At 47.2% G+C, this 20,459-nt stretch overlaps 2 protein-coding genes across 3 annotated transcripts in view; one reads left to right on the forward strand and one right to left on the reverse strand.

Annotated features, from left to right (window-relative positions):
• The window catches only part of LRIG1 (leucine rich repeats and immunoglobulin like domains 1), a 91,874-nt gene extending 76,169 nt beyond the window's left edge, over nt 1-15,705 (forward strand). The window contains exons 11-19 of the mRNA XM_088171290.1: nt 537-608; nt 2,432-2,595; nt 4,517-4,837; nt 5,510-5,791; nt 6,750-7,169; nt 8,446-8,568; nt 9,150-9,296; nt 10,401-10,700; nt 11,570-15,705. Of these exons, the coding sequence (XP_088027416.1) occupies nt 537-608; nt 2,432-2,595; nt 4,517-4,837; nt 5,510-5,791; nt 6,750-7,169; nt 8,446-8,568; nt 9,150-9,296; nt 10,401-10,700; nt 11,570-11,802 (2,062 nt within the window). The 3' untranslated portion in view covers nt 11,803-15,705. The remainder of the gene's footprint in view (nt 1-536; nt 609-2,431; nt 2,596-4,516; nt 4,838-5,509; nt 5,792-6,749; nt 7,170-8,445; nt 8,569-9,149; nt 9,297-10,400; nt 10,701-11,569) is intronic.
• Nucleotides 15,706-18,103: 2,398 nt separating this feature from the next.
• Nucleotides 18,104-20,459, reverse strand: part of SLC25A26 (solute carrier family 25 member 26) — an 83,122-nt gene continuing 80,766 nt past the window's right edge. For both annotated transcript variants that reach the window (XM_088171291.1, XM_014873253.2), the window contains one exon: nt 18,104-18,544. In XM_088171291.1, coding sequence (XP_088027417.1) covers nt 18,473-18,544 — 72 coding nt within the window. In that variant the 3' untranslated portion in view covers nt 18,104-18,472. The remainder of the gene's footprint in view (nt 18,545-20,459) is intronic.

Consider the following 20,459-nt stretch of genomic DNA (forward strand, 5'->3'; position numbering starts at 1 on the left):
TGCTTGTCTGCCCTGTATGTCACTTAGTAAACTTCAGCTCTAAATCTGACACTGTGCTTTTTCATTGAATAAATTATTTTTTTTAATTAGCAATAGTTCTGAGGGAAGCTCTTAACCCCTTCCTTTGGAAATACTGGCATGTTCTTTTAAACCCAATAGTATCCTCTCCAAGTCATTTTCAAACAATTCCTCAGATGCTGCTTAGTGCAAGTATTTGCTTTCTTTTATGTTTGCTGAAGGTCTAGCCTGGGGTACCACATTCCTGACTATCTTTGGTTATGGAGGGGGCTGGGGAATTTCTGAGCTATGAATGAGGGAAGTAGCTCAGACTGAGAAAGTGTAGTGAGAAGATGGGGCAGGGAATGACTTAGTGATTTAGTTAAGTATAATTTTTGTTGGCTGGCTATTGTTCAGCAGTATTTTAATAATATAAAGGTGTTTTGTGGAACGTTTCTACGTGCTTAAATCAATGTGGAGAGGCTCTGTCCCAGCCAGAGCATCCCTTTTGTTCACGCTGCCTGTGGTTGTGCCTGCAGGAACCTCGGGGACAATGCCATCCGCTCCATCCAAGCCGACGCCTTCGCCAGGATGAAGAGCCTGCGGCAGCTGTGAGTGATGGCCCTGCTCACACCCTGGGGCAGGAGGGATCCTCCTGGCCCTGGACGTGAGCAGCAGCACGGCTGTTATCCACATTACCACTCATTCATTGCCCCCTCCCCTGTGTCCTCCTCTCTGGGGTATTTTTACACATGAGGAGCTGTCACAGGAACGTCTTGCATGTAACAGTGAGTGAAATTAGATCGTGGGGATAGGTTCTTCCAGCAGGTTTGTGCCTGTACAATTATTCATCTCTGTTCAGGAAGTCCAGCTCTGGTCCTATTAGCCAGCTCTCCTGCTCACACCACCATGGATTTAATTCCCAGTGGCCCATCTGCTCCCTTGCTGTAGCTGTGTTTAGGGTTCACACACAGGACTGATACTGCAGTGATAAGCACCATTTGAACTGCATCCACTTGTCATTCAGCCTTGTGGTGTAAAAATACGGATGTGTTATCAGAGCTGCTGCTTGTGCTCCAGGCTGGGGCTCTGCACTGTTATCAGACACTGTTTCCAGTCTTGCCTGGTTTCCTTTTCTCTTCTTCCCCATAAATATTTAATCCACTGTCAGTGTGTTGCTATGCCCTGGAGTAGTGCAGTGTCTGTGGAACAGAAAATCATTTATTTGGTGTTTGGGCAGGTACAGGTTCTTGCTGCTGACATTGGAAATGGGAATCAGGTGGTCACTGTTGGCAGTGACACTTGATACCAGTGACTGGGAGGGAAGAAGAGAAACACTGTGTGTCTGTTGTGTGATTAAAAACTTTATCTTCTCCACTGGCACTTGAAACAAAATTGAGATGAAAGATTGATCTTATTAGGAAGAGATAGTGAGATCCCAGATATTGTGAAGGAATGTTTATAAAATGGAGAAGTTCAGCTAGAGGACATTACATGCACAATGCATTGTGCTGAAGGATCTTGTGATCTGTCCCGAGTAGCCAGGAGGGTTTTATGCCATCATATGTGTTAGAGGCTACACATCTTTCTAGAACAGCAAAGTGGACAGCTTTGAAAAATCAAATCCCTATATTCCCTCCCTCTCCAGTCAATTTCTTTCTTTTTCCCTTTCCTGCTCATTTCCTGAGGTATTGGATAGAAAAACAGCTGGAGATTCACATCTTCCAGTGCAGTGCTGGAGTTGGAATTCTGCTGTACGTTTGATACCCTGGTCTTGCATAGCTTGTAGTATTGCAGGACAGGAGCTCTCTCTGGGACATTTTCCCAATCTCTGAGGCATCCTCATATTCAATTCCAAGGATCAAACTGAGTTTTGCAAACCAGACCAAAGTATGAATGCCCTATTTGTGTAAATTTATAGTTCTTCACTGGCCTTAGAGCTATGCTGAGCTATAATTTGGCCCAGAATATTAAAAAGAACCCACATTAATCCCAAAACTCCCTTTTTCTTCCTGCTCTGCCATGGAGGAAACTCGAGGCCTTACAGTGGGAGCTAGGTGTCCTCTCTCTCTCTCTGGTCAGCAGTTAAGTGCTGAATTTGATTCCCACCAAAGATGCTCAAACCAGAGGGGCAGAGCAGGAACTCATTGGCATTGCTTGTCTGCTCCTGGGGATCACTCTGGGAGCTGGTGAATAATTACAAGGTGCTGCAGAGGAGGGGGTTTCTCTATGCGGAGATGAAATGCTGTTCAAATATGTCATGTCTGTAACATCTTCAGTGCCTCGAGGACATCCCTGGGTCCTTTTTCTTCCTTCTACTCATGCTGGGGGGGCAGGAGGAATATGTTGAACATGAAAGGGCTCTGAGCCTCCCAGCCTTCCCTCTGTGCAGGACTCACAGTACAAAACTCGTGTTGGTTTTGTTTCCCTGCAGCTACATGAACAGTGACAGCTTCCTCTGTGACTGCCAGCTGAAGTGGCTGCCCCAGTGGTTAGTGGAGAAGGAGCTGCAGTCCTTTGTGGTGGCCACCTGTGCCCATCCTGAGTCACTGAAAAGCAAGAGCATTTTTGCCATCCAGCCAGAGAGTTTTGTGTGTGGTAAGTCTTGCCTGCGTGTTTTGAGGTTGTATGAAGGGTAGGAGTCACTTGGGAAACATTTTCTTTGAGTACCAGCATGTTATTATGAGAGGGTTTCTGTTTTGTTTTGTTATTCAGTGGGATCAAAGGAAGCCCAAGCCTGCATTTAAAAAATTTGTCATTGGCTGCAATTTATTTCCCACTAAAACCACACAGTGCATTGCTTGCATCCAGAGTATTCCTTACAGGGCTCCCTGAGTATTAAATCAAAAAGGGACTTAGGCCTATTCCACTTCCAGATGGGGCTGCCCAGACACTTCCCAATCCTCTCACTTTGATAGTATCAAGACTGCAGCTGTACTTTTTTTCCTTCTGCAGTGTTCTGAGCTCTTCTGTAGATTTGTGTTCTTCACCCATCTTTTCTCCCTCTTGGAGACAACAAAGAGTTAAAAAGAAAACCCAGAGGAGAATCCCTCCATCACAGCTGCTGCTTTGAGGCCAGGGGGCCAGTAAGGCCCACCCAAATACTGCAGTTGACTCTGCACCTGAGCTATGGTTTCAAAGCAGCTTTACTTAATACCCAGCACACAGAAACATCTACTACAATTCTCATAAAGAAAAAGAAAATTAAATCATCAGAAGAGGCCAGATCAATGCTGCTCAGGCGTCCAGGTTTTGGGGAAAAGAAAGGCCTGGTTTGGGAGCCAAACCCTGTGCAGTGGAGCCAACCAGTGAGGATCCTGGGTGGAGCTGCACATGGCTGTTTGAAGGAAAAATGAGCTTTTGCAAACACTATTTAACTGAGCTGAATGCATGACTTGCACTGAACACGGAGCAGAAGCTTTGTTCCAGTGTCCCTCCTGATCCCCCAGTGACATGCTCTGCCTAGGTGGCCTCTGTCTGAGCAGGCTGGGAGGGAGGCTTGCTGTGCTCATCTGGAAGAAGAGATCCTCAAGGCTCCATCCCCACAGCAACATCACAAAGCAAAAGCAGCTTTGCTTCCCAGTGCCTGCCAAGTCCTCCAGGCATTAGTAGTCCTGCTTCCAGAGGCCTGGCTGTTTAATTAAACCTTAGTCAAATATTAAATTACACCATTTGTAGAAACCTAATAAATGAATCTGCTTGGAACTTTGCTAAAACCAACAGTCTTCAGGGCAGAGAGAGAGTGTGCAAAGCTTTCCAGCCTGGTCGGGTGACAGGCAAATGCAGCTGCTTCTGCTTTGACAGCATGGGCTGCTTAGAGTTACAAGTCCTTTAGGTTGGAAAAGACCTCTAAGATCTTTGAATCCAATCATTAACTTACTACAGCCAAACATACCACTAAACCACTGAGTGCCACATTGACACATCTTTTAAATACCTCCAGGGATGGTGACCTGGGCAGCCTGTTCTGGTGTTTGACAGCCCTTTTGGGGAAGAAATGTTTCCTATTAGCTAATCTAAACCTCTCCTGGCACAGCTTGAGGCCACTGCCTCTTGTCCTTTTTTCTGGGAGAAGAGACCAATCCCCACCTCACTAAAACCTCCTGTGAGTGATTTTCCCCTGGAGATGACTCTTACAGCCCTTTAAGTGCCCTCTCCCCTCCTACTTCTTGCCAGTGCAAGTCTGGAAATGAGGTTTTAAGTTCAGTTGGGCTCTTCATGCATGGACTGTACAAGGAAGGACAACCTGAATATGGTCTGTCTTCTTCAGAACATAAGATCTTTCTCAGATTCAGTTGGTGAAGGAGCTGGGTGTCTTGTAGGTGTCTGAGGTCACTCAGTGACTATCTCAGCCCACTGAAGGAAGCAGAGGAACAATGCTCCCACGTAAACCAACAATTCAGTGGAGCTGTGTGTGGCGCACCTGCTCTACAGAGCCCTGCTTATTTCTCATTTCACCTCTTGGCTTGCTCTAGTTTCCCCTCAGAGTCCAGCACTGACTATTGCTGTTTCCTCCCAGACGATTTCCCCAAGCCACAGATCATCATCCAGCCCGAGACCACGGTGGCTGTGCTGGGCAAGGACATCCGCTTCACGTGCCTGGCGGCCAGCAGCAGCAGCTCGCCCATGATGTTTGCCTGGAAGAAGGACAACGAGATGCTGCACAACGCCGAGATCGAGAACTTCGCGCACGTGCGGGCCAAGGACGGGGAGGTGATGGAGTGCACGACCATCCTGCACCTGCGGCACGTCACCTTCGCGCACGAGGGCCGCTACCAGTGCGTCATCACCAACCACTTCGGCTCCACCTACTCCAACAAGGCCCGCCTCACCGTCAATGGTGAGTGCCCGCTGCTTCCTCTTCTGCCTCAGCCTGAGCTCGGAGCTGGTGCAGCTCTTTGGCACCCACTTAGCTGCTCGCGAGGGTTCATTCCTGATGGGTGAGCTCTTCACCTCTGCACAGCAGCTGTTGGTATCTCAGTGGATGCTGGGAAGTGCCCTGTGAGGGGCACACACCATGTTGTGTTGGCTGCCATCCAAACAAGCACTTCAGCATGTGTGTTCTTAACAGCTTGAGCTGCCGCTCTTTGGCTGCTCAGGTGGACACTCTGCCCAAAGAAAACCAAAATACAAAGGGATGCAAAGAGGGAATGTAGTGATTGGAAGTTTTCTGTAGGAGAGATAACAGATTTTTTCCCAGGTTTTCACAGAAGAAAATTAGCTTTGATCCCAGCTCTAATGATCTGAGTTGGGGGTGTCATGGTCTCTGCAGACAGGTGTGTTCTGTACAAACACAGAGTCAGTCCCCAGCAGTCCAGAGATGCCCTGCAGAAGCACACATGGGGTCAGTCCCCAGCAGTTCAGACACACCCTGCAGAAGCACGCGGGCATCCTCCTGCCCGTGGGCAATGTCACCTTCATCCCCTCTGTGGGAAGGAAAGCAGACCTGCCCAGAAGATGGTGCTTCCCCACGCAATCACTCACATCCCTTTCCTCCTTTCCCCTTTATCAGTGCTGCCGTCCTTTATCAAAACTCCCCACGACATCACGAGCAGGACGGGGACGACGGCGCGCCTGGAGTGCGCGGCCGAGGGCCACCCCACGCCGCAGATCGCGTGGCAGAAGGACGGCGGCACCGACTTCCCCGCCGCCCGCGAGCGCCGCATGCACGTCATGCCCGACGACGACGTCTTCTTCATCACCGACGTCAAGATCGAGGACATGGGGGTGTACAGCTGCACGGCTCAGAATTCTGCAGGCTCCGTGCTCGCCAACGCCACCCTCACCGTGCTGGGTAAGGTCCTCAGGAGTTCGGCTTTTGTGTTTTCCGTGTATTCGTAATCCTGTGTTTTTTAGTGTATGACTCTCTAAACTCCGTACAGAGTGTGAGCTACTGCTTCCCCATTTTGGTCAGACACAATTCCTCTCCAGGCCTGGGGATCAAGGGCACCTCACTGCCTCAGGCCCTGAGAGATGGAAACAAAAGTGAGTTGGGGAGGGAGTAAACTGGGGAGTAAATGATTTCATTACCTGAAGCTGTAATTGAAAGATTAATCTCCAATATGCAAATGCACCAAACTTATAAAAGTATGAAAATCTGTGACTCATCATCCATTTTTGAGTGTAGTCCCTGAGGGGCTTCATCTGCCCTAAATGTACCTGAAGGCTCCTCAATAAATATAACAGCTTTTATTCTCTTAATTTTGTCTGGCCTCTGTTTTTAGGTAGTCCCAAAAAAGCATCACCAGTGCCCCAGGAGGCCAAGTGCAAGTGGGAACTGGGAGGCATGGCTATTCAATCTCTTTACCAGTTGCAGATAAAAGAGAGACAGAGTCAAATAGTCTGCTTAGTCTTGTTTCATTGTTTTACACTGTAGTTCACTAATGAAAAATACCTGTTAAGGAAGAGCAGGAGCTGTAAGTCATATCTCTTGTGCTGAGGAAGCCCCTCCAACCAGCCTATTTGCTGTCTGGGAAAATTACTTCAAAAGGAAATTGCACTTCATCTCTCTTGGTCTATGAAATAATTCACGTGTCAGCTGTTGGCCCATGTCCTCAGAAGTTTCTTGTTGGGAAAACTTAACACTAATTGGCTGTGGTTGGTAGATCTGTTGTGGTATGCAGCTCCATACTCCTGAGCATGGGCCTGCTTCACGCATTGCTGTCTGCAGGAACATGAGGAGTATTCAGTGCTGTTAAATCTGTCGTTACGCTGTCCCTAAAAAATCAATTTCTGTGTCTGTTCTCCTGCAGAAACTCCATCTTTGGTGCATCCACTGGAAGATCACGTGGTGTCCGTCGGCGAGACCGTGGCTCTGCAGTGCAAAGCCACGGGGAGCCCCCCGCCCCGCATCACCTGGCTGAAAGGTGACCAGCCCCTGGTGGTGACAGAGAGGCATCACTTCACCTCGGGCAACCAGCTGCTGATCGTGAGGAACGCGGTGCTGGAGGACGCGGGCAAGTACACGTGTGAGATGTCCAACACGCTGGGCACGGAGCGCGCGCACAGCCACGTCAGCGTCCTGCAGGCGCTGGGCTGCCGCAAGGACCGCACCACCGTGGGCATCATCACCATCGCCGTGGTCTGCAGCATCGTGCTCACCTCCCTGGTCTGGGTCTGCATCATCTACCAGACCAGGAAGAAGAGTGAAGAGTACAGTGTCACCAACACAGGTAGCTGCAGTGTCCCGGGGTCCCCTCTGAGCTTTGGTGATGCCTGGCATCCCGCCGAGGCTGAGCCTCACGATCCGCTGGAGCTGCAGCTGGCTCGTCTCCCTGGTTCTCTTGGCTCACGGGGCTGGAACCAGCTTTCACTTGCTGCTGAAGCATGTTCAGAGCTGCATTTCTCCCCTTGGCTTGCTCTTCAGGAAGGTCTTTTCCACTTGGCAGTAGTTCCAGCCATTGCTTTGCTACTTTGGTTTTCCATGACCATAAATGATAACTTTTGAGACAGTCTGGATGATGTCCATGATGCTGGGAATCTGTCTTACTTTTTGGAAATCTGTATTTTCAAAGATTTTGAAGTCAAAACTTCAAAAATTAGACTTTGAAGCTGGAATCCCCTTTTCCATGTTGGCTATAAGAGCTACCCCTGATGATGGGGGGGCATATGTTACTTTTTTTGAGAGGAAAAATTAGTATTTATTGCTTTCTCCTGATGCCCAGAGGGGATAATTTGGTGCTGAAATAAGTGTTGCAGTGAGAATAGTCTCCTGCTCTCTTTACACAGCCTCCGAACAAAACAGAAGTATGGAAGAACCTAAGACTTTCCCAGCCTGCTTGGAATTTCCAGCCTTCCTATATTATGCTTAGCTTTAGATAGAGTACAAAAGGATTTTTAAAGACATGGGCTAGGTAGGAAGTCTTGGATAGCCTATTAGCAGTGTGATGTATTAGTGGGATTCTTTTATAACTCGTTTTTCAGTCCTGAAAATCGAGGGCTTCCTACCAGATATAATTGAGTTTCACTTGGTTTTGTGTGGCAAGGGAAACTTAAATTTCCTGATAGAAAATGGAGAGAGCTAAGGATGGTCAAGGGGCTTTAGACTTATTTCCTTAAGAGAATCAAAGAATCATACACTGTTCTGCAGAATACTTTTACTCCTGACTTCAGGAGGCAGAAGACTTGAGTCAAAGGAGGGACTGAATTTCAGGGGAAAGAGAAGAATTTACTTATTCTGAATAAATAGTTCTATTCCACCTGCTGTGTACTGACCATGCCACATGCAAACACTCAAAGTGTCTTTATCAGCACTCTCTCCCACAGCTTTAAGCTTTGCAAAATCAGGAATGGGGGCTTCTGAGAGGAAAGGAATATTTAAGGCAATGTTTCCACTGCACCTACAGAAAATAATGGGTTCTAGATCTGGTCCCAAATCCCCCTTGAAAATGCGAATTTACTTTGAAAATCCTGCTGGGAACTGACTTTTCCCTGCTCCCTTTGCTCTAGATGAGACTATTGTGCCTCCTGATGTGCCAAGTTACTTGTCCTCCCAAGGGACTCTGTCGGAGCGCCAGGAAGTGGCCATCGGAGTGGACACCCAGCAGCCCAATGGGCACATTGACAGCAACGGTGAGAAATGGCTTAATTATTCTGTAATGCTGCAAATCAACTTGATATGGGAGGTAGAAATCTCAGCCCAGAGTTTTTCTGTGTTTGTGTTTGTTCTGAGTTATCTGAGAGATCTTCATAATGTAACTCCTGCATTTTTGCAGAGCAGGGATCTGTGTTTGACTTCACAGAGCTCTCCTCTCCCAGGAGTAAGTGTTCCTACAAGCTGACTGCCTCAGAAACTGTTCAGTCAGGCCCTAAGGACTGGTATTTTGCTAATTTTGGATTCTTTTTTTGGCAGCAGAGTTACCCATAGTCGCACTAGAAAATGCATTAGCATTGCCTGTCCCTGCCTTCAGGCTTTGAAATTAAATGTTGGGGTTTTACACTATTTAAACACAGCACATTAGGAAGAAGTTGAGAGTTCTGAACTAAGATCCTCCTGAGATTGTGCAGCATTTATTCTGTTAAATGTTTGCTGACAATTATCTATTATCTCCATTGCTATTTTTCCTCCCTTTTCCAGTATAAGTAAGACCAACAAGTCATCTAATTGTGAGCAGATGGCTGTGATCTTTACCCAGATGTTTTGTTTGTTACAGGGATGTGTCAAGCTGACGCTGGAAGGTGTCCAGATGTTGAAGCTCCTGCTGTAGGTTGTAGACAACCCAAGCTGTGTATCAGCTATAATAAAGACACTTGGAAAACTGAGGATATGGCCGATGGAATGCTTGTTCCAGATAAGACAGGTACAAACTCCATTAATCTGGGAAGGCATTTCGTGTTTGTACAGATCACAAAACCCTCCAAGTCAGACAGCATTCACACAAGAAATTGTTACCTTCAGAGGAAAAAAAAAGCTCAGAATGATTCTCAGGTGCAAGCACAGAAAATTTACTTTTTCCAGCTTGCTTTGATCCTCTCTCAAGCTTGGATGGTTGGAATTTGGGGAACTGTCAGAAAGAGGCAGAGTAAAGCTCCCAACTGCCATTCTGTGCAGCTGGCTGATGGGAATTTTGATTTGAGATATTCCTAAAATATGAGAGCACTTTCAAAACTGAAAGTGTTAAATTTTTTCATGCTCTTTTAGAAGAACTGTTGACTTCAAAGCTCAGCTTTTTAATTTATTTTCAAAATTTAAAGGTGGTTTTGGGCACTACACCTGCCTCTGCTCTTTGCCAATTTCTAGGGTGTTACACTCATACTTTTCTATTTTTAGGATGTGCTTTCTGTTCTCACACTGTATTGTAAAAGCCACAGAAAATCAGCCAATGAAACAAATTTTCTCTCTAGGAGAAAGTAGTGTAAATTTTAATAATGGAAAGTTGTTGAGCGCACTAAGGAAATTAACTTTCAATATTTAGAAATTCCTTGCTGCTTTGAGTTCTGCTCATCTGTTGTTCCCACTACCAGTAATAACATATCTTGAGACAACAGTGTGAGCTGATGGTGATCTCTGTAAAGCAGCAGCACAAAAATAAGAAAGGTAACTTGGTATTTTAAAGCAGCGACAGGAAAGTTCCACTTTGCACTTCTAGCCTGATTGGAAAGTCTGGAAAAGGAAATAAATGCATAGTTTATTAAAAAAAAGAAAGTACTTTGGAGTGAAAAAGAATCCCTAACTAACTAAAGCTGTTAATTGGAACTACCTTTAGTGATGGTGGCTACAGAGTTCTGAAAGGTGGGTGTGTAATAGCCCTGTGTAAGACCACAAAGTGTCCACATTATTTAGTGAGAGATTTCCCCTCTGAACTACCCAGAACTGCCCTTTCCTTCCATGACCTGCGTGCTCCAGTGCTGACCACTTCCAGCTGCCCATCTTCCCTTGCTGATTTTCCCTTCCTCCCCCAAAGGCTACGGGCTGCCCGTGGTGTGCACGGAGTGCAGCGGCAGCACGGACAGCATGAACGTGCACATCTACCCCAAGGACTCGGAGAGCCTAAGGACTGTGGAGAGCACCCACCCCAGTGCACTGAGCAGCAAGGAGCGCCACAGGAAGAGGGGTGCAGGCACCACCAGCCTTCTTCATGCTCAGCCCTGCAACGGGATTGCCCCTGGCAAGAGGGTGGAGACAGACGGGACCCTCTACCCCAGCAACCACGACAGGATAAGGGCGGAGGGCGCGGGCGGCGCGCTGCTCGCAGACACGCGCGGTACGTCCTGCAGCACGGGCACCAGTGACAGTGACACTGCTCCCCTCAGCTGGCCTGAGCACACAAGGGAGTCACTAAGCTTGGGGAAGGCCTCCAGGCTCATGGAGGATTGGGAGCGTGTCTTGGTTTGAAAGGCAGGAGCCTCTTTTTAAAATGGAGAATGTAAACCCCGTCCCTCCAAATTATTGTAATTTTGAAATTAAGGGGCTCTCAGGCAAAGGTGTGGGAATAGGAATAGTTTTTTACTAGGAAAATTAAAATAGAAATACAGTATTACAGAGAATAAACCCCAAAACACTGACAGAATACAACCTCACACCCTGTCAGTCAGTCAGGGTGTTGGTAGCAGTCCCGTTAAATGGTGGCTGCATCCTCCTGGATGACAGATGTGGTTCAGCTGAAGCACTGGTCCTGTAGAAGGTGCAGTTTTCCTCCAGAGGTCCAGTGATGATGTGGAAAGGTCCATTTTTTCCTCTGGAATCCGGTGGAAAAAATGCTGCCTTGGTGTTCCAAATCTCAGTTTTTATCTAGGTGGGAAAGGCTTGGCTCCTCCCCCTGGCTGGAGCATCTCCCAATGGGATGATGTAATTTTATCAGTCATGCCCTGGGACTCAATGGCCCACTAACAGAAGATACCTTCCTGGAGGAAGGATGGGTTGTGGAAAAGATAAATGTGACTGCCCCACCTGGTTTTAACAGATGGCCCATTAGCAGAGGATATCTCCCACAGAAATAAGAGTCACTGCCCCAGCTGGTTTCAGCTATGTTGATAGAATACATACTTTTGTCACATCTTGTATTGCAACCTAAGACAGAGTGCTTGGCAGGCTGGGCATCACTAACCATGCTGCTCCTTTGGTGTTTTGCAGGCTCTTCACAAGCAGCAGCAAAGCCTTCAGAGCTTAACAACCTTAATTTGGTGAGAGCTTCACCTGCAGGAGGGTCATTAAAGCAACTGAACGTGCTTCCCGAAATATCCCCAGCACTACTGGATCTGCAGAGGGAGGCAGAGGTGGAGCAGGCTCTCCTGCCCAACAGCAGCACAGCCCAGCCCTGTGACACCACTCACGAGCCCAAGCTGCCCAACAGGTCCTTGGACTGAGAGCACAGACTGACTGCCACGTGCAAATTAACAAACACACTATTACTTTTCTTAATTTTTTTTTTTTTTTTTTGCACAGAGTATATAGGCTACTTACTTCTACCTCGAATCTTGAACTGATGGCCTGGCAAAGGCAACCAACTGAGGTATGAGAAACAAGCTTGTATGGGGAACAAACTCCTGTTCGAGCGTCATCTGATTGTACATAGTTTAAAACTTCCCTGAGAAGTATGAAGTGTTCAAAAGTCAACTTGCATATGAAGCACATAAATGCAAGGGATTATTGTGTAAAGAGAAAAGTATTTGATACAATTGTACATAAGAGTTTTCATATATAAATATATATATAAAAATATATATATATATCTTTTACAGAGGCTATTTTAATCTTTAGTGCATGGAAAACTGAGTGAAATTTTACAATTTTGGCAATATTGTTTTCAGTATCAGGTTGCTGTTAAACTTTGTGAGAGAAATAATTCTGGTGCCTTAAATGCATAAACAGAACTTTTAAAAGCCAGACCGTTCCAAAGGGATTTTCCTCTTTTTAGTGGGAGTTCCTTTACACCATGTACACCAGGGCTGGGGCAATCCCAGGTACTGGCTGGGTGAAGTGACCAGGAGCAGCCCTGAGGAAAGGGACTTGGGAATGTTGGTGGATCAGAGGCTGGACATGTCCTGGCCATGTGTGCTCACAGCCCAGAAATCCAATTGTGTCCTGGCCTGTATCCAGAGCCTTGTGGGCAGCAGATTGTCATCCTCTGCTCCACTCAGGTGACACCCCAGCTGGGTGCTGCACACAGTTCTGGTGCCCTCAATTATAAGGACGACTGCAGTTCAAACTGAAAAAGGGGAAATTTAGGTTAAACACAGAAGAAATTGAAATTCTTCCCTTTGAGGCTAGTGAGACATTGGTACAGGTTGCCAGAGAAGCTGAGGATGTCCCATCCCTGTAGATGTTCAGGCTGGATGGACATCTGAGCAACCTGGACTAATGAAAGGTGTCCCTCCCATGTTAGGGTGTTGGAACAAGATCATCTTTAAGGTCAGGACAGGCTGGATAGATGGGCTGAGTCCAGCAATGTGGAGTTTAACAAGTGTCAGGTCCTGCACTTTGGCCACAACAACCCCCTGCAGTGCTCCAGGCTGGGGACAGAGTGGCTGGACAGGGGCCAGGCAGGAAGGGACCTGGGGGCACTGATGGACAGCAGCTGGACATGAGCCAGCAGTGTGCCCAGGTGGCCAAGAAGGCCAATGGCACCTGGCCTGGATCAGGAATGGTGTGGCCAGCAGGAGCAGGGAGGTCACTCTTCCCCTGGACTGGGCACTGGTGAGGCCACACCTTGAGTGCTGTGTCCAGTTCTGTCTCCTCAGTTTAGGGAGGACAATGAGATGCTGGAGCACATCCAGAGGAGGCAACGAGGATGGTGAGGGGCTTGGAACACAAACCCTGTGAGGAACGGCTGAGGGAGCTGGGGTTGTTCAGCCTGGAGAAAAGGAGACTCAGAGGTGACCTTATCACTGTCTACAGCTCCCTTAAAGGTGGTTGTAGCCAGGTGGGCTCGGGCTCTTCTCCCAGACAACCAGTGACAGGACAAGAAGACACAGCCTTAAGCTATGCCAGGGGAAGTTTAGGCTGGATATTAGGAAAAAATTCTGCACTGAAAGAGCGATTGGGCATTGAACTGGGCTGCCCAGGAAGGTGGTGGAGTCACCGTCCCTGGATGTGTTTAAAAAAAGACTGGATCTGTCACTTAGCCAGAGAAGGCGGTGTTAGGTCATAGGTTGGACTTGATCATCTCAAAGGTCTCCTCCAACCTAGTTAATCCTGTGATTCTGTTCCTTCCAACCCAAGACATTCTGTGATTCAATTGAGTTACTTAGCACAAATTTCCTTTCCCTTGGAAATTTATTGTATTTAACACATTTAATAACAGAGATCTTCAACTGTGTCAAATGAAATTTATAAAGAAAAAAAGCAGTGAGCAATTACATAGCAACCTGATATTTTCCTGTTGGTGGAAGAACTTAAATTCCATTATTTTTCAAAACTTTATAAAAATTAGCATTTGAACCATGACTGTGTGAGACTTTAAAGTGGACCACACAAGAGGCACTAAATAACTCTTCAACAGTGCAGAGCCCCAAAACAACCAGAGGAAAAGGCTGTTTTGACTGGGAAGAAGTTGTTACCAAAATAAATAACTTGTGCAGTAAACCAGGGGTGGTCTCATAACAGTGCACCTCTCAAACAGGTCATCACAGGAGGTGTTACCTGCCATGTGTGCTGGCACAGCACTGAGCACCACAGTCCTCACCATCCCTCCCAAAGGGAGCCAGCTCTACCTGTCTGAGGTGTGTGCAGCACTCCAGCCTTGCCCTGCTTAGAATAAATAACCTCTGCCAGTGTAATGCATTTTCACACCCAAAAAACACATCTGTTCCATGGGGGGTTTGAAACCATAGAGCTGTTTTGACAACAAAACTAAACTGCACTCCTAAGGGGACAGCTGTATCACTAATTCATCCAACACTTTTTTTTTCCCCCTGCAACACAATATTACACTTTGTAGTTGAACAGCCAGACTCTCTATATGAAAATATCACCTTCAAGTGAGTTATGCTGCCTTGTGTAGCAATTCTGGGCTAGTTAGAAATACACTTGTTTTATAAGGAAAACTGTGGATTCATGGTTGAACAGACTTTAAAAATGGAAATGTCCCAAATGTTCTTATGTGGTCTTTTAAGTTCCTCTATTAATAGGGGGATATAAAGAAATGCCCACCTCAGTCAAACAGATCTTTGTCATTTCTGGCTTCACAGTGACGCTGTTTATTTATAGACAGGTTGCTTTCTCTGGGTGTTTGTTGGTTCCTGTGGATGGAGGACTCCCAGTTCTTTGTGATTTGAGTTCTGCTAACATGAGGTTGCTAACTCTGGTGATGACTACTTTGGGGCAGGTTTATCACAGGGAGGTGAGGGGCAGGGGTCGTTACTTTTTTCCTTAGGAGCAACTCAAATACCAGTTCCACTGAGGCCAAGTCTGGGAATCCACCTTTGCCAGGGCTGTGGTTCAGAACAAGCAGCAGAGATAAGGGCACAAACCCTTCAGGTTCACTTTGGATCCATCACTGAGGGACCTGCCCCAGTGCTGCTGCACCTGTGGGGTTTCAGGGAATGGCTGCAAGCTGCCCTTTGGTTTTATTACAAGCTGGTCCTAGCCAGCCCTAGCTTGAGGAGCCACCAGCTCCTGTAAGGAAAGGCCCTGAGGATGAGGGAGAGCAGCAGCTGCCCCTGGATGAAGCCAGACATAATTCAGCCAGTACCTGTCTGTCCCAGTCCCTGACTATTGACACGTTTGCACTTTGAGACAGGTGGTGAATTATGTTGAGTGCCAAGTTTATTCAAAGCAAAAGGAAATGGATGTTAGAAAATTATAAACCGAGCACAGTTTTCCCTTCACTGAAGGGAAAAGTGCTCCAGAACCAACTCATGGAACCAGGGACAGGGGGAGGATGGGAATGATTCAATGGGCTCGTTTTGCTGGCAGAAATGTCATCACCAGTGTGGATACAAAGCATGTTTGCCATGATAACATTGAAAATAATGTTTCTGAATAAAGTTAACTGCCTAATGTTATGACTTCCACTAAATATGTGAATTTGCTGCTTCTAAGAGGCAATGTGAAAGAGGAAGTATTACTTTTGTGTACAAATTTATTTATTTATTAGAAAATTTGGTACAATGTTGTACATTGAAAAACATGTAAGATATTGAAGTGTCTAACAAATGGCATTGAAGTGTCTTTAATAAAGGTTCATTTATAATATTACGGCTGATTTGTTGAGAGTGAGCTTTTGGGAGTTTCAGTTGAAAATGAAATAAAATTCTAATCCATTGCTATATCTCTTTTCTGTCTTTCTCTCATGAAAATAGAGATTAACTGCCAAAGTACCTGCTCTTGAAATTGGGCCATGAGATGCTGGGGAACAGCACCAGGCTCTGACAGCCATGTGGATGGGGTGGAATTTGGGGCTGCACTAAGAAATACAATACAGAACTTTTAAGAAACACATTTCCAATAGATCAGCTTGCTGTAGTATCTGGCAAGTCCCCCTATGTTGGCAGTGAGAATAGAACAGATGAGGGGTGTGTGCATGTGTGCAAGTAAAAACAGGGCCAGGACAGCACCAGACCCAGCTGCAGTTGTGAACACCTCTGGTGTTCCCAAACCCCAGCCCCACCCTGGATGGAAATTCCAGAGGTAGCTTTGGAGATAGGCCTGAATTCCTGCTTTAACTAAAAATTAAAACTAATTCCCCCTTGAAATTATCACTTTGGGTATAAAGCAGATTGTCTGAGAATACTCAAGAGTTCCTTAACACATCTAGGAGTTCAAATTTTTTTAAATTGAAAGAGGTTTTAAGAGGCTGCTGCCTGGTCTGAAATTTGTTATCCCACTTTATCCCAGTAATAGGCTACAATTAGTTATTTTAATTTTGGTAAACTTGAAATAAAACATTGCTAAAACTTAAACAGTCATAGGGGAACCCATGCATTTTTTGGTCTATTTTTTTCTCCCCAAAGTCCCAAAACTAAAAATGTCCTTTTTATCCATATCAGGCAAAGTGGTGAATGCAGAATAGCCCTGGCCACTTGCTGGGGCTCTCACTTGCCTGCTGCTATTCCCAGGTACCTTTGGCCTTCTTGTGGTGCAGAGCTGCTCCACTGGCACAGAGGAAGGGGAATCATTTGAGGTCTGTCCCCTCCTATCATTAGGTTGGCTACTTGGTTGGGTTTTGGTTGGGGTTTTTAACATTAAAAAAAAAAAAGTGATGACAAAAATTGATTCTGCAACATTAATTAAAAACAACAAAAAATGCACCCTTTGGAGCCAATGACATAAAGATGATTATTTACAGCTCAAGGAATTAAATGCATGAACTGCAGTGCTAACCCCCTCACCATGTTTAAAAGCTTCAATAGAAAATGTGATAGATTTTTGAGACAGAGTAATAAATCTCCTGCCCCCGCCCCCAGCCCCTAAAATTGGATGTGATACATACATATATATGTGTATATATATAGAATGTCATTAAAGAGACAGCCTCAAAGTGGCAGGAAGCACAGCTACACCAAGCCATGGTAACGAGTAGTGTTACCAACCAGCCAATATGGGACTTGGCTGAATTCCCCAATTTAATTGAAGATTATTTTTAAGAATTATGTCCTTTGTTCTGTATGTTTTAGTTCCCTGCCAGTTATTTTCTAAGTTTTGGCCTCTAAAAAGTCTTACTACTCTGCCATGGATAGCAGTGTAATAAAACATCCAGCCTGTGCTGTTGGGCAGCAGCTCTGGTGTCACTTGTGTCCCCTGGTCAGGCCACTGACCTGGTTTAGCATTTGTTCTCCCTCTCCCTGGACTCCAAACACCTGAACATTGTCCTCAGGAGGGGAACAGCCTCACAGGTAAATCACAGCACCCTAGGGCAGCACATCAGTGTTGGGGTGGCAGGGATGGAACAGCAGGAGCAGGCACAGTGCCAGCAGGATGGGTGAGCTGGCAGGGCTCAGCCACAGGGCCCTGTGGCACCCACTCCTCTGCCCTGTGTGAGCTTCCCAGGGCCATGGCCATGCAGAAACCATCACCCACCACAGCCCCTTGGCTTTGCCTGCCCACACAAACACCCTCCACAGCTCAACCTCCCCAAAACCACTCAGCCAAGCTGGTGCTGTAAACCCCCAGCACCGACTCTGGTGATAATTTTGAATAATTCCAATTTGGTCTTTCCACCATGCTCATGCCTGCACCATTTTGGCTGCTGCACCTTCTGTTTCCCACATGAGAACAGCACCAGAATTTTGCTCTGCCTGACAGCAGCATCCCAAGGATCCATCCCTACATCAGCTGATGTTCTCCCTGCCTTGCCCTCTCAGGCTTCAGCACTTCCATCCTCCTGCTGCTTCAGCAGCTGAGGGATGAAGACCAAAAGAAGGCAGAGCTCCATGTCTTTGCACAAGCACAGCTGTAAAATAATACAAGCCTGTGCTTTTACTGGAGAAATATGAGTGTGATTAATAAAGCTGCACTGGCTCCCACACAGGAATGCTTGCTGAGCACCTGTAGGTATAAACAGGAATATAAACTTCCACAAATACAGCTCGAATCAGAAACAAATGGATTATTGTCTTTCACAAAGAGCTCTCCCAAGCTGGAATCCTTTCGGTGCTGTTGGAGGGCAGCAGGCTGTAACTCTATCAGCCCCTTCCCCTCCCCTGTTATGAGGCAGGTGCCACTGAATGATGAAAACTTGCTTTATTTCAGCCTCCCCGCTCAGCCCCCCAAGCCAGAGCTTTCCAAAACACTTTCCCTGTAGGAGTTCTAATAATGCCTTTCGCAGCCACCATAATTAGCTGTTTACCCCCCAAATATTACTTTTTTGGCACAACTCTTTACAATGACCTCACCCACTTTCCATGCAGGAAAATTTCATGTTAGGGAAACTGGATTATTGGAGGATTTACTTTTCTCTAGCAGGGAGAGTGGCTCTCAGCCTGCAGGACAGCTGGTGTGAGGGGTGCAGGAGGAAGGCTCTGCTCCCAGCCTAACTCCTCCTCTTCTCTGGCAGGAGTGGCCAGGCTGGCTCAGAGCAGCAGCTGCCGAGTCTTCTCATATGTCCCCAGGAAGATGAAGCCTCCCAGGCTGATGGCTGCCATCCGTGGGACAACACCTGCAAACAAGCTGAAGGCAAGGAAAGGCAGTTTGAGAGGATGAGCTTTGGAAAATAAAACCAAGAAAAACTCTCTCTTGCTGGTTTCTCAAATCCTACCTCACCGCTGAGTGAAGGAATCTGTCTGGACTTCCCCAACACATCACTCCCAAAGCTTGTGGTTTATAAGCCCTCTCCACACTCCTTGGATGCAGAAGGAAGAGGCAGGAGGCCATTATGGGCCACTGGAAAGGGGAGCTCAGGCACAGGTCCATGAAGAGCTGCAGACAGGTGGGAACATCCTGTCCTCCACTGCCCTCTCCCCTTGCACACACTGCCCTGCTCACTGCCCTGGCTCATTCCCAGTAACAGACAACAGCTGTGAGGGAGCAGAAATACTCAATTTGTGGCACCTTCAGCTGCCATCCTTTTCAGGTGCCTGATCTTCACAGTTCTTCAAAATTAGCAGGAAACTCGTGCAAAGCCAATTGCTTGACACATCTGAACTCACAGTTGGTTTAACAACTTCAGAACAGGCCAGTGTATCCTCCCAGAGGATTACAGGCTTCCTTTGTGGCAAGCAAGGATTAAACATTAAGCTCAAATCAGTTTGGCATCCCACTCCCTTCCAGATCTGTGGCTGAGCTCCACAGGGATCCTGTCCCTGGCTTTCCCAAACACTGCAGGGTCCTGCTAAGAGCATGTCCACAGTGGGACACGCTGTAATTCCTGTGAGACCTGGAATTGCTGCTCAGGAGCTCCCTGCTCCTGCTGCACAGGGAAACTCTGGCAGTAATGAGCTCTGCTAAGGAGCCTGGAGCACACAGGCAGATGGAAACATTTTATGGCTTTACTAGACAGCAATTGGGCCTATTACCATAATGACAGCTTTAAAACAGAGTAATTTGTACAAGGCATGTGTGGACAGAGCACTGATAGGGCACATCCTAGGGAGCAGCACACAGCATCCCTCTCCTGCTGAATTAGGAAGCCTCATTACGGGAGCAGGGGCAGACATTCATTTCCAGAACAACCCACTCGAGACACAGCTATTACACAAACAGGGGCCCATAACTGAGTTACCCAGAAGCTGCATCCCTGGCAACCCCTATTACTAACCATCACTTCCAAGAATCCTGGCCCTGCTTCTCCCAGTTTCCTGTTCCCACCTGCCACCCGTGACCTCTGCAATCCACGCTTCCCCCATGGGCTCCCTTTCTGCAGAGCTGAACAGCTGCAGGGAGAGCCCAAATGCAAAGAGCAGAGCTCTGTGGCAGGTCTGATCCCAACTGGTCTCTGCTGGGCCACGCCTGCCTCCATCAGCAGATGAGATAAATTGGGTTTATTTCTGCTGGCCCCATCAGAAACCGCTCTGGTGGGCAGAGGTCTGCTGTCTAGCTGGATTTGGTCTCTGTCTGCAGATTTCACCTGGCACTCTGCCACTCCTCACTTCCTAACAGGAGACTAATAGGACCCCTGCAGTTACCTTTTGGATCATTGAATCGTTTAGGTTGAAAAAGAACAAGCCCAAAATGACCCAGCACTACCAAGCCCACCACTAACCCATGTCCCCAAGCACCAGTTACACGTTTTGAACACTTCCCTGGGAAAGGGATGCTGATTCTACCACTTCCCTGGGAAAGAGGGGAAGGCACTGCAGGGCCTGGACACGGCACAGAGGGGCCAGCTCTGTGTGTAAGCACTGTGTGCTTAGCCACAAAACCTAAGAAGTACCCTCTGGAGCAAGGAGGTGGCCATCCGGAGACAAAGCACTGCTTTCCTCAGGCTCCAGCTCTGCACTGAGCTGTCTCTGTGGGGAGCAGTGTGCCTTGGGTTCAGGGAGCAGCAGGGACCAGGCAGGGATGCAAGGGGCAAACAGGACGAGCAGGACTGCAGGGAGAGGATGCTGAGCAGGGCAGGAGAAGGAGGACAGGGCCGAGGGCCAGC

The sequence above is a fragment of the Sturnus vulgaris genome, chromosome 11, assembly GCF_052056855.1.
Source record: "Sturnus vulgaris isolate bStuVul1 chromosome 11, bStuVul1.hap1, whole genome shotgun sequence".
Lineage (NCBI taxonomy): Eukaryota > Metazoa > Chordata > Aves > Passeriformes > Sturnidae > Sturnus > Sturnus vulgaris.